This window comes from Heterocephalus glaber, unplaced genomic scaffold (genome assembly GCF_053883595.1).
Source record: "Heterocephalus glaber isolate CG9 unplaced genomic scaffold, H.glaber_assembly_v1.0 deba00000768, whole genome shotgun sequence".
Lineage (NCBI taxonomy): Eukaryota > Metazoa > Chordata > Mammalia > Rodentia > Bathyergidae > Heterocephalus > Heterocephalus glaber.
Genome location: NW_028258162.1, coordinates 644,152 through 658,017, shown reverse-complemented (window position 1 = coordinate 658,017; position 13,866 = coordinate 644,152). Strand labels below are relative to the sequence as shown.

The 13,866-nt window shown below is 44.2% G+C and overlaps 1 protein-coding gene across 1 annotated transcript in view; it reads right to left on the bottom strand.

Annotated features, from left to right (window-relative positions):
* Atg7 (autophagy related 7) overlaps window positions 1-13,866 on the bottom strand; it is a 247,482-nt gene that overhangs the window by 183,876 nt on the left and 49,740 nt on the right. The window contains 4 exon segments of the mRNA XM_087207180.1: window positions 5,892-6,036; window positions 6,987-7,077; window positions 10,727-10,860; window positions 12,394-12,482. Of these exon segments, the coding sequence (XP_087063306.1) occupies window positions 5,892-6,036; window positions 6,987-7,077; window positions 10,727-10,860; window positions 12,394-12,482 (459 nt within the window).

The following is a 13,866-nucleotide window of genomic DNA, read 5'->3' as shown; positions in this document are numbered from 1 at the left end:
GAGAGAGAAATAGGGCAAATAATTCCTTTCACACTAGCATCCAAAAAACTGAAATACCTAGGAATCATCCTAATGAAAGAAATCAAAGACCTCTTCTCTGAAAACTATGGCACTCTGAAAAGAGAGATTGAAGATGACATCAGAAAATGGACAGACATCCCCTGCTCCTGGGTAGGAAGGATTAATATAGTGAAAATGGCCATACTTCCAAAACTGCTATATAGATTTAATGCAGTTCCAATTGAGATCCCAGCAGCATACTTCATAGACCTCAAGAAAAAAATCCAAAAATTCATTTGGAGCAAGAAGAGACCCAGAATAGCAAAAGCAATTCTAGGTAACAGAGACATGGCAGGGGCTATCACAATCCCCAACCTGCAACTATACTACAAAGCTACTGTGATAAAAACAGCATGGTACTGGCAAAGAAACAGGTTTGAGGACCAGTGGAACAGATTAGAAGATGCAGAAACAACGCCAGACACACTCAGTCATCTCATCTTCGACAAAGGAGCCAAACACCCTCACTGGAGGAAAGATAGCCTCTTTAATAAATGGTGCTGGAAAAATTGGGCTTCAACTTGCCAAAGATTAAAACTAGACCTGTATCTCTCACCATGCACTAAACTAAAATCAAAATGGATTAAAGATCTAAATATTAAAATAGAAACTCTGAACCAGCTGGAACAGAGGTTAGGTAGGACCCTTGAAGACATTGGTGTAGGAAAAGATTTTATGAACAAAACCTCAGTTGCCCATGAACTAGCACAATCAACAAATGGGATCTCTTCTTATTAAAAAGCTTCTGCACAGCAAGAGAAACCACCAGCAGTGTGAAGAGACAATCCACAATGTGGGAAAAAATCTTCACCTGCTCTTCCTCAGACAAAGGTCTACTATCTCGAATCTATAAAGAACTTAAAAAGATCAGACCTCCCAAATTTAAAGACCCAATCTGAAAATGGGCATCTGAAATGAACAGACATTTCTCGACAAAGAAGTAGAAATAGCAAATAAATACATGAAAAAATGTTCAACGTCACTGGTCATTCGAGAGATGCAAATGAAAACAACGCTGAGATTCCACTTCACTCCAGAAGGAATGGCTGTTATCATGAAATCAACCAATAACAAATGCTGGCGGGGCTGTGGGGAAAGAGGAACCCTGCTCCACTGATGGTGGGAGTGTAGACTGGTGCAACCACTGTGGAAATCAGCATGGAGATACCTCAAAGAACTAGGACTGGAAGTCCCATTTGACCCCGCTATTCCACTGCTGGGGATCTTCCCCAAAGAATTAAAAGAATCATACCACAGTGATATATGTGCACCCATGTTCATAGCAGCACAGTTTATAATAGCTAAAACTTGGAAACAGCCCAAATGCCCATCAACTGGAGACTGGATAAAGAAAATGTGGTTTTTTAATAAAATGGAGTACTACTCAGCCATAAAAAATGAGAAATTAGAGACATTTATAGCTAAGTGGATGCACATTGAGGCAATACTCTTAAGTGAAATAAATAGGACACACATGTGTAAATACCAAATAGTTTCTCTGGTGTGAGAAACTGAAAGTGTAAATAAGGACTAAATTTATAATAGGTCATGTGAAATAGAAAGAAAAGGGGCAAAGGGGAAGGAAGTGGGAGGGCTAGGGGAAAGGATAGAAGGGAATGGGATTAATATGAGAAAATGGAAAAATAGGAACAAAATTTTTGTAAATAGGGAGGGCTGGAGGGGTTGAAGGGAGGGCTGAGCAAGGGTGAAAAACAAGAACCGAGAGACTATGTAAAGGTGCAAATTTCCAATGATGAATGTCATTATATTGTATACCTAAAATGTACCAATGATTAGAATGAATAATCGATAATGTAAAATAGGAAGAAAAGGTCCAAAGGGGTAGGGGTAGTGGGAGGCACAGGGGAAAGGAAAGAAGGGAAAGGAAAAAATGATGAGAAATGGAAAAAATGGAAATAAAGTCTTTGTAAATAGGGAAGGGTGGCGGGCTTGAAGGGAGGGCTAGGAATGGGGAAAAAATAAGAACCAAGATGCATTATATAAAGGTACAATTCCCAATGAGAAATGTAATTGTGTTGTATACCTACAATGTACCAATAAAAGAATTTAATACAAAAGAAAAAAAGAATGAAAAAGGTGAAGTCACAACAGATCCAACAGAAATTCAGAGGATCATCAACACCTACTTCGAGAACCTCTACTCCAATAAAATGGAGAACACAGAAGAAATGGACAGATTCCTAGATACATATGAATTGCCAAAGTTTAATGAAGAAGATATAGAAATTCTAAACACCCCAATTACAATGAGTGAAATTGAAAATATAATAAAATATTTACCAACAAAGAAAAGCCCATGTCCCAATGGCTTCACTGCTGAATTCTTCAAGACATTTAAAGAGGAACTATCGCCATTACTCTTTGAACTCATCAAGGAAATTGAAAGGGAAGCAAGGCTTCCAAATTCATTTCTGGAAGCAAGTGTTACTTTGATTCCAAATCCAGGGAAAGACCCAACCCAAAAAGAGAACTACAGGCCAATCTACCTAATGAACATAGATGCAAAACTCCTCAACAAGATATGGCAAACAGAATACAGAGGGTCATCAAGATCATACACCCTGACCAAGTCGGATTTATCCCAAGGATGCAAGGATGGTTCAACATACATAAATCAATAAATGTATACACTGTATTAACAGAGTCAAGGACAAAAACCAAATGATCATCTCAATAGATGCAGAAAAGGCATTTGACAAAATCCAACATCCATTCATGATAAAAACCCTACAGAAATTTGGAAGACACTGTCTTTATCTCAACCTGATTAAGGCTATCTACGAAAAACCAACACCCAATATCATACTAAATGGTCAAAATCTGAAAATTTTCATGCTAAAATCAGGAACAAGACAAGGATGCCCACTATCACCACTCCTGTTCAATATAGTTCTGGAAACAGCCACAGCAATTAGAAAAGAGAAGGAAATAAAAGGAGTAAAGATAAGAAAGGAAAAAGTTAAACTGTCATTATTTGCTGATGATATGATACTTTACATAGAAGACCCAAAAAACTCGGCCAAAAGATTTCTAGACCTCATTGACAGATTCAGTAGAGTAGCTGGATATAAGGTCAACACTCAAAAAACAATAGCCTTCTTGTACACAAATAGCAGACTAACTGAGAGAGAAATTAGGGAAACAATTCCTTTTATTATAGCATCCAAAAAAATGAAATATCTAGGAAACAACCTCACAAAGGAAGCAAAAGACCTCTACATTGAAAACTACAGCACTCTGAAGCAGATTGAGGAGGATATAAGAAAATGGAAAGACATCCCTTGTTCCTGGGTAGGAAGAACCAATATAGTGAAAATGGCCATACTTCCAAAACTACTATATAGATTTAATGCACCGATTGAAATTCCAACAATATACTTCACAGAACTATAGAAAACAATCCAAAAATTCACTTGGAACCAGAGGAGACCTTGAATAGCAAAAGCAATTCTAGGCAACAGAGACATGGCTGGGGATATCACAATCCCCAACTTCAAACTATACTACAAAGCTACTGTGATAAAAACAGCATGGTACTGGCAAAGAAACAGACCCAAGGATCAGTGGAATAGATTAGAAGATATAGAAACAACTTTAGACATACTCAGCCACCTCATCTTTGATAAAGGAGCCAACCACCCTCATTGGAGGAAAGATAGCCTAGTTAATAAATGGTGTTGGAAAAACTGGACTTCAACCTGCCAAAGATTAAAACTAGACCCATACCTATCACCATGCACTAAACTAAGACCAAAGTGGATTAAAGATCTAAATATTAAGACAGAAACACTAAACTTGCTGGAAGATAAGTTAGGTAGAACTCCTGAAGACATTGGCATAGGAAAAGACTTTATGAACAAAACCTCAGTAGCATAGGAACTAGCAGAAAGAATCAACAACTGGGATCTCATCCTATTGAAAAGCTTCTGCATTACAAGAGAAACCACCAACAGAGCTAAGAGACAACCTACAATGTGAGAAAAAATTTTTAGCAGCTGTACCTCAGACAAAGGTCTACTATCTAGAATATATAAAGAATTGAAAGAGGAGAAAAGAAAAGAATTTTAAAAAATCAGACCCCCAAAATTCAAAGACCCAATTGAAAAATGGGCATCTGAAATGAACAGACATTTCTCAGACAAAGAAATAAAAGCAGTAAACAAATATATGAAAAAATGTTCAACATCACTGGTCATTTGAGAGATGCAGATGAAAACAACACTGAGATTCCACCTCACCCCAGAAAGAGTGGCTGCTACCAAGAAATCAATTGGGCTGGGGATTTAGCTCAGTGGCTCTGTCGCCTGTCTCGCAAGCACAAGGTCCCAAGTTCGATCCCTGGTACCAAAAATAAATAAATAAATAAATAAATAATTCATTCATTCTTAAAAAAAAAAAAAGAAATCAACCAATAACAAATGCTGGCTAGGGTGTGGGGGGAAAGGAACCCTGCTCCACTGCTGGTGGGAGTGTAAACTGGTGCAACCACTGTGGAAATCAATCTGGAGTACCTCAAAGAACTAGGACTGGAGGTCCCATTTGACTCAGCTATTCCCCTGCTGGGGATCTTCCCCAAAGAATTAAAAGAATCATACCACAGTGATATATGTGCACCCATGTTTATAGCAGCACAGTTCGTAATAGCTAAAGCTTGGAAACACCCCAAGTGCTCATCAACTGGAAACTGGATAAAGATGTATTTTTTTTAATAAAATGGAGTACTACTCAGCCATAAAGAACGAGAAGCTAGAGACATTTATAACTAAATGGATGCATATTGAGGCCATACTTTTAAGTGAAATAAATAGGACACACATGTGTAAATACCGAATAGTTTCTCTGGTGCGAGAACCTGAAAGTGTAAATAAGGATTAAAATGATTAAAATGAATAATTGATAATTTGAAATATTAAAAGGTCCAAAGGTATAGGGGTGGTGGGAGGGGAAGGGGTAAGGAAAGAAGGGAAAGGAAAAATTATAAGAAAAGAAAAAGAATGGAAACAAAATCTATGTAAATATAGAAGGGAGGAGGGGGTGAAGGGTACACAGGAAATGGGGAAAAAAATAAGAACCAAGATTCATCATGTACAGGTACAAGCACCCAATGATAAATGTAAATGTACTGTATACCTAAAATGTACCAATAAAAGAATTTAAAAGAAAAAAGAGTTCTGTAAACCATATGGGGAAAGACTACAAATTTAAGAACATAAAATCAAAAAACTTTCATGTGGATAAACGTATTCTGAATAAACTGAGAAAAATATTTACATGTCACTGAAAAAAAGATTAACATCCATAAGAAATAAAAGTACAAATCAATAAAAGAAACACAAACCAAAAAGCATGAATGCAGAAACAAAATTCACAAAGGAAATAAAGGCCTACCCTCCCCAAGGAAATTCAAAGTTAAATGATAAAGTGTTACTTTTTACCCGCCTAGATTCACAGACCTAAAAAGTTGATACTATCCAATCTTGGCAGAAGGATGAGAAAAGGCTGTCTCTGCTGTCTTTCAGAATACAGACTGGGGTTAGCATTTTTGGAAGGCAACTTAGAAACGGAGGGAGCTGGGGGAAGGACGCAAAAAGAATGGAGACTCGTTAATGTGCGTGGACTAACTCCCCACAATGGATATGACCATCATGTGCTACAAACAGGCACCAATAAAATAGATTTGAAGAGTGGGGCAAGAAAGAGTAGTAAAAAATAAAGGCAAGAAAAAAAATCAGAATCTCAACACTGAAGAAGTTGAGAAAAGGAGAGAAGGTGGAGGTGCGGGTGGGAGGCGCCTGCCCCTGAACACGCACCACCAGTGTCCGGGCCACGTGACAGCCCAGGGTGCCGGCTCCCAGCAGCAGGCACTTGGCAGACACAATCCTGTCCAGGTCCAGCGTCGGGACCAACCTCCAACACATGAGTTTGAGGTTCAGATCCACCGATGACTCAGCTAACCTGGAAAAGGAGGGATTGGTTAGTTCAGGTGACCATTCATCTGCACCCCATCCTGTCTAAAGGATAGAAAGCAGCTAGAGAGAAAACAGGAAATAAATAATGAGGGATTTGTGATCAAGGGAAAATATGATGCAGCCTGGGGTAAAGGCAGGGGACAGGCTGCCACAGTGATCCCAGCGGGCAGATATCTGACCTCTGACAGCCAGGGTGACAAAGGAAGCCCAACAAGGGAGTCCATGAAGGGAAACACGCTGGTCAGGAGTGAATCCTTAGTACTGAAGACAGAAGTGCCTCCCACAGCTCCCTAATGAATAGCACACTGCTCTCCCGCCTGACACGTACTAGTTTCCACAAGTTCCTCCTACAATGTCCACCAAGGCACGGCAAAGGGCTGAAGGCAAAAGACAATAAATAAAGGACTGAAGATGCCTAGGACAGCTGTCCCTGGCTGAGTCTGAGCCTGAAGCTAGGACGAAATCAGAATGTCTGGAAGGACAGATAAGCTGCACCCTGCAGGCTCTGCACCTGAACACTCACTCCTATAACCAAACCTGAACCTTGCAGTGAGCAAGGGCCCTGAGGGCACTCATTAATGCAACCACACCCCTGCCCCACTGGGGAAGAGCAGCAGGCTACACTTCCTGTTGTGGTTTGTATCTAGATGTCCCCGAAAGCCTCCAGTGATCACAGGTGAGGCCTTGGGCAGGGGCCTGGCGGGCTTATACTGATTTGTTGTTGGGAGGTGGGGTCTGGTAGAAGACAGGATCCTGGATATGTGACCCAGAAGGGTTGACCTCCCTCTGCGGCTCCTACCTTTGCTCTCTGCTTCCCTACTGCCAGGTCTTCTCACCCAGACCCTTCTGCCATGCCCGCCTGCCCTGGAGCAGGCCACCTATGGCCAGTAAAGCTCTCTCCTTTCAGGTGCAAGTGCTGAGGACTGAGACACTTGCCTCTTAGGGTCCATACACTCGCTGAGGTTCACCATGCGTGGCCCCACGCCTCCCTTCTGGTTCTTTTCCCATCCGACGGCTTTAGGGCAATCTTAAGGAAAACAAAACACCACGTTTAATAAAGAAGGGAAGGGTAAGAAGTCATGCAGCAAACTTGCTTCAGAAAGGTGAACGTTCAGTGGCCCATGCCCAGCTTTCCCTTTCCTTCCAGTCTCTGCAGAGGCTGGAGGGCTGGACTCCAGCTGCTTGCCACAGCTGCCTCCCATCCTGCTTGATGCTGGGCACTTTGCTGAGGAGACCATTGGACAAAGGCACAGCCTTGCCGGACAGCTTTGGAGACTCCTCCACCTGCACCCAGGGTGTGTCGGCCTCCTCTGTTACTAGACGCTGCTCAGAGAGGATCCTGTTCTGCAGTCTCAGCCCTGGGAAAGGTGCTCTACCTGAGCTAGACCTAACTTGGCACAGATTCCACTGAGTTGCTCCTGGGATCTGAATCTCTCCGTTCAGTGTTCCTTCCATTCAGGCCTCTCAACTGTGCACCCGAGGGCAGAAAGAACCCCATCAGGGTGGGTGACCGTCCCGCTACAAGCTGCTTCTCCTTTAAGCTAATCTTAGTTGTTCAGTATCCCCCTTCCTGACTTAGCTCTTCTCCCTGCCCTCTTAACTCCTGCTTTGGGAGCCCCTGGGTCTCCGGTCCCAGCAGTTCCCACAGTGCACCCAATTCCATGCTAAGAACCTTGGGATGCTGGGCATGGTGGCACACACCTGTAACCCCTACCCCCAGGAGGCTGAGGCAGGAGGATAACCCAGAGTTCCAGGACAGCCTGGACTACATAGTGAGTTTGAGGCCAGCCTGAACTACACAGTGAGACCCTGTCTCGAAAAACAAAAGCAAAAAACAGAACCTTGGAAATGCTTCATTCTTACATCTGTACTCTCTACCTGGTCCCCAGTACCACCCACATATATCTGGAGACCCACACTGCAGTGAGGGAAATGCAAACTCTAAAGCCTGTGGTAAGAAATGGCTTGATCTCCCTTGGCTATGTTTCCCAGCCATCTGGCTTTCTGCCTGTGCCTCCACCAAGCTTTGAGCACCAATTCACCCCCTGGGACAGCCAGGGACATGCTTGATTTTAATTACAGGACAAAACCAAAATAAAACCCCTTGCATTGGAGAGGTTATACTGATTTCTAAGACAATTAGATGTATCTGAAGCTTACGGACAAATGAAAATGACCACGAAAATGATACTGATTTATCATATCTCCCTCCACATCATCTGCACCCATAGCACATGCCCTAAACTAATTTGGTGACGCCTAAGGGGAAAGGAGGCACTTCCTCATCCAGTCGGACGCCAGGAAGAGCACTGTAGGCCAGGGTGCATTTCCACTCTACGGAGGGTGCTGCCGCACGTCACTCAGCAGTGGGGCCATGCTGGCCGACTTCACCACTGTGTGAACATCGCAGCCTGCACGTACACAGACTAAGTGGGTGTGGTGGCGTTAGGTGACCTGATCTATGGGATGGCCACCACATATGTGGTGTGTCACCAACAACACTGTTCTGTACACCTGGAGCCCAGGGGACAGAGAGAGTCTCTGAAGTTCTGTTTATTTTAAGCCCCTTTTATTTTGACACAGGATCTTGCTAAGTTGCCCAGGCTGGCCCCAAACTTGCAGTTCTTTTGCCTCAGCCTCCCAGTAGCTCAAATTATAGGCAGGTACTCCTACCTGGCTGACACTTTGTTTTAGTTAACTGTCACATCATCTCCCTAAACCATCTTTAAGTTCTGGTTTAAAACAAACATGCATCTAAGTAATGTTACACGGAAGCTATTTTAGAATGTGCCAGAAGAGGGTGCTAAACCAAATGCAAACTCAAGACAGAAAGGCAACAGATTTCTTAAGGCTCTGAACTAAAAAAAAAAGCACACAGCTTCCCGTGACCGAGCACGCAGAGCACAATGTCACTCTTTCCCTGGTGTCTGCTGAAGACATCTATGCCAGCCGTGGGATCACTGAGCCAAGCCTGGAGCCTCTGATTTCTGCATTCTAGAAAAGGCATCTCAGAAGAGATATGGTGTCTCTAACACACCCCAACACACACACATCCATGGACTGAAGAAAGCAAAGTGCCCAGAACATGGGGAGGGTGCAAGGAGAAAATCCAACCGTCCACCTGAGGAGCTCTGCAAGGCACTCCAGCCCCAAGGCTATGTGGGGTGATTTTGGAAGTAGCGTGCTATAAACAGTGAGATGGGAAATTCACATAACGCTGATTGAGCACCTATAATATTCTAGACATTATGCTGTTTTTTGCACAGCACACAGATTCCTCATATGAAATACTCAGTCAGGTGTTGTGGCACACACTGTAATCTCAGGTATCTGGGAGATGGGGGAAGGAGGATCTCAGGTTTGAGCCCAACCTAGAAAACTTTGCTAGACCCTACCTCAAAATTAAAAGGAGGGGGCACTGGGGAATGTGGCTCAATGCAAAAGGCCCTGGGTTCAATCTCTGGCCTCCTTAAAAAAAAAGAAAGAAAGAAAGAAATATTCAATGAAGTAGGCATAGGCATTATGTCCTTATTTTACTTATTTGTTTGTTTGGGGTTTTTTTGGTACCAGGGATCAAACTCGGGTCCTTGCGCTTATGGGGCAGGCGGGTGTTTTTTGGTTTTTTGAGGCAGGGTCTCACTATGTAGCTCGGAATGGCCTTGAACTCACTATGTAGCCTAGGCTGGCCTCAATCTTGCAGCAATCCTCCTGCTTCAGCCTCCTAAGTGCTAGGATCACAGGCGTGTGCCACCATACCCAGTTTATGTCCTTCAAATGAGTATGTATTCAACCTTTATGAAAATGTGAAAATGTACCTGTATACAAATATGCACGCACACGTACACACACATGTATGTCTAACTTTCCTGATTTATAATATCTGTCCCACAGGGATCAAGCAGAGACAGGAAGTGAGGCAGGAGAAATAGCACTTTTGGTGACTGGTTTACTACATGGAGAACAGGATCACACACAGCTTTAAGTGTCCACAAACATGTAAGTGCATTAATACCTCCTTCTTCCTTTAAGAAGGGACAGAAATAAAGATTTTGTGTTAAACAGAAATAAAAATGAAAACTGAGGGGGAAGGGACTCTCAAGACTGCTGGGTGTGAGGGCCTGGGATTTAGCTCAGTGGTTTCAATGCCTGCTGCGCAATGGCAAGGACCAAAGTTAGATCCCCAGTACCAAAACAAAAACAAAAACAAAACTATTGGCTGGGGATTTAGCTCAGTGGTTTTGCCGCCTGCTGTGTAAAGCGCAAGAACCCAAGTTCATCCCTGGTACCAAAAAAAAAAAAGATTGCTGGTTGTGGTGGCACACACCTGTAATCCCAGCACTAGGGAGGCTGAGACAGGTGGAGTTCAAGGCCAGCCTGGGCTACACAGAGAGTTCAACACCAGCCTGCAGTATATAGAGAGATCCTGTCTCAAAAAAACAAAACAAAAATAAGAACACCCTCAAGACTGAAAAAGCTGTCTGAAGAAGACTTCCTGGTGCCAATCCCTGCCTTTGTTCAGGCTGGATGGCGGGGTGAGACTCTGCTCCAAGAAGGGGTGCGCCTGGGCAGTCAAACAGGAGCCTCCTGCACTGCCATGGTGAGGATGGAGGGAAGTCACCTTGACTTGGCTTTTGCCAGCTGAGAGTTCCATGCATCCTCAGAGCCTGGTGTGTTACCTGGGCTGAAGGCCATTTCTGGGAGCCTCACTTCAAAGATGATGCTGTGTGTGACATCTCTTGCACCCTGCATGGTGCGGTCGCGGAAGCAAAGGACTTCGATGGACTGGAAGCTGCTGCTCCTGTCGCCGAGCCTAGGTTGGGAGGATTTTATTGTATGTTTGCAAGAAGGAAAAGAAAGAGCCCAGTAAGAGCTTCACAAAGCAGCTGCAGTAAATTCAGTGCATTCCAATTCCTCCTCTCGGACACACTCAGGATAGCCTTAACCTGGGAGACGCTGAACAGATCCACATTGTTTGGGGCTGGATGCCGAGTTGGCTGTCATTTCTTTCTAGGTGAATTTTGTACAGCACTCACATTGTGGAGAAACAGTTGTGACAAATGAAGCTTTCAGGTGCAGGGAAAAGTGCTCCTAGAACCTTACAAAATCACCTGTGAGCCCTGGGCTCTTCCAGCCCCTTCCTCCCTGGGGGATATCTGAGATTTATTTATGTGCCTTTATGTGCCTGAGAAACACTTTCTCTGGAGTAAAGCAGGTGTAAGGAAGAGCACACAAATGCCAAGTATAAAGGATCTTGTCACAGGTCCCAGCCATGACCCGCCCCTCTCAAAAGGAACCATTTCCCTACCCCTAAGTCTTCCCATGGCCTCGCCTGCTTTGGTCTCTGTATAAACAGAATCAGGCAAGGTGTATTCTTTCAGGTCTGCTTACTTCACAAGGCTGCATGGTCCCACCCCCCACCCCCCACATGGCTTTTATTTATTTATTTTGGTACTGGGGATCCAACTCAGGTCCTTGCGCTTGCGCAGCAGGCGGTGAAACCACTGAGTTAAATCCCAGCCTTTTCACATGGTTTTTTAATGTACCTGTGCTGCAGCATGTGCCAGTACTTCCTGCAGACTCGCGGCATGGCAGCACCCCGCTGTAAGGAACTCTATTTACTCTGCACCCCACTGATGAACAGGGGGTTCTTCTCAGCTTGGGGTTGTTAAGAATAATGCTGCTGTAAACATTCTGGAAGGGTTCTGCTTGTGAGTACATCTGCATACTCCGTGCAGTGTGTGACTGCAAAGCTGCAGATATTTTTAACTTTGGTAGATGCTGCCAAACATTCTTGCAGCAGCGTGCCAGGGTCCCAACACTGCATGTCTGCAGCTACTCTTAGCAAGGTCACTTGTATTAAATCACTCTAGGGGACAGGCAGTAGCATCTCATTATGGTTTTGATGCTGTCTTGTTGATGACTGAGGGTGTTTGCATCTCTTCAGTGTCTACTGGCTCTTAGATACCCTCTGCTTTAATTCTTTTAGGGTTAGGAAAAAAATCAAGGGTGGCAGCAACAGGAAATCCCTACCTGAAAGCAACCCTGATGGCCTGCAGGGAGGGCTGGCAGATTTTAGCTTCAGGGCCACTGGCTACCCGCCCTCTCACAGTCTAAAATATCCTTGCTCCCTAGCAGACCTGATTAAGAACTCACCACCGAGGGAAACTGGGTTATGGCTGATTTACTGATTTACTTTTTGGTTTGTATGCCAGTAATAAAACAAAAAACACATATGGGAAAACAGAGATAAAGACAGACAAGACATGGTTAAAAACACACAGGCACAGACAGATAGACACACACACACACACAAACACACACATACACACACATACGTAAATACCATCTGTGGGCTGCCAGGACCAAAAAATTCCTCAAAGGCCATCCCGGGTACTGGGCTAGGTTACAGGGGTCGTAGACACCGACTGTTATCTGTGAACAGAGAAGGCTTTCTGAGTGAGTCGAGCAGCAAGTCAGGTTCACAGCAGAGACACCAGAAGCCCACAGCAGTGGCTTCTGGCCCACTGCTGTATTCTGTCCTGCAAAGCATTATGAATTAGAAAGCCACCTGGTGGAGAGTTGACAGGAAGAATGGAGAGCTCAAGGACCTCACGCTAGACAACAGAACTCCCTGACAGCAGGAATCGGCCCCTGCACCTGGCACTGGAGCTGGCAGAGAACGGGAGCGAGGTCCACTGGGGAGGAGGACAGGGAGTGAGGGAAGGTCCTCTGTCAGGGCACACATACAGAGAAGGGCTAGGAAAATAGCTCCCTTGGCAGCAGCGAGAAGTCAGAGAGGACCATGGCTACTGTGAGTCTGTAATGAGTTCAGATCAAGCCCAGACGACCCTCCCTCCCTCCCCAAGCCTCCCTCTGAAAACCCCACCTGGCTTGAGTGCCATTTCTTCGGCAAGGCTGTCCCTTAGTGGTGGGAATCACTCTGTCCTCCCAACCTCCACAGATCTTTGTACATTATACACAAGATGCTGTGGGGTTTTTGGTCTCCTTTCTCTTAAAGACCACGAACACCCAGATCTTGGTTTCTAAATACCACTCTCCAATAAAAGGAGTTAGGGCAATGGGGACCTGTGGCTAATTCTAGGGGTGGGCAAGGAAAACACATGATGAGCCCGGAACACCTAGTACCAGAAAATAAGGAAAGGACAGGGGGACACCAGGGGACACAGGTGCCAGGTGAAGGAGTGCTCCATGGCCGAGGCTGCAGCGATCAGTGCAATGAAATAAATAACATAATGTTGGGTTAGACCTCAAAGCATGAAATAAATATATCAACCACACTTATATAGGGGAATCAATAAATGAAAATGAGGAGACTTGAGAACTAGACTGTAGATACCGCCCTCTTCAAGAGAGGAATTTACTCCCTCTCCCTGAGGGTGGCTGGACTTGGGGACTCACTTTCAGTGGAGAAATGTGGCAAACACTGCATTCACCCAGCGATCAATTGAATATCACCAAGGACACCCTGGCAGCATGTGATGACAAGCCGACTCTCCCCCAGGGTATTCTGTCCAAAAACCCATAACCACAATCTAATCACAGGAAAACAAATTCAGGGACGGTCTACAAAAATAACCACGTGTCCTCCTCAGAATTGTGAAAGAATTGGAACAGAAAGAGGATGCTACTGGGAAAACAGATGAAACTGCAATAAACTGAGGCATTATGAGCCACGTACTGATGTTGGCTTCTTAGTTTTGACAAATGTGTCATGGTGATGGAAGGTGACAACATTAAAGTGTCATCCTCCCATGATCAGTTCAGAGATATATGGGAGGTACTTTAGTGAATCCTT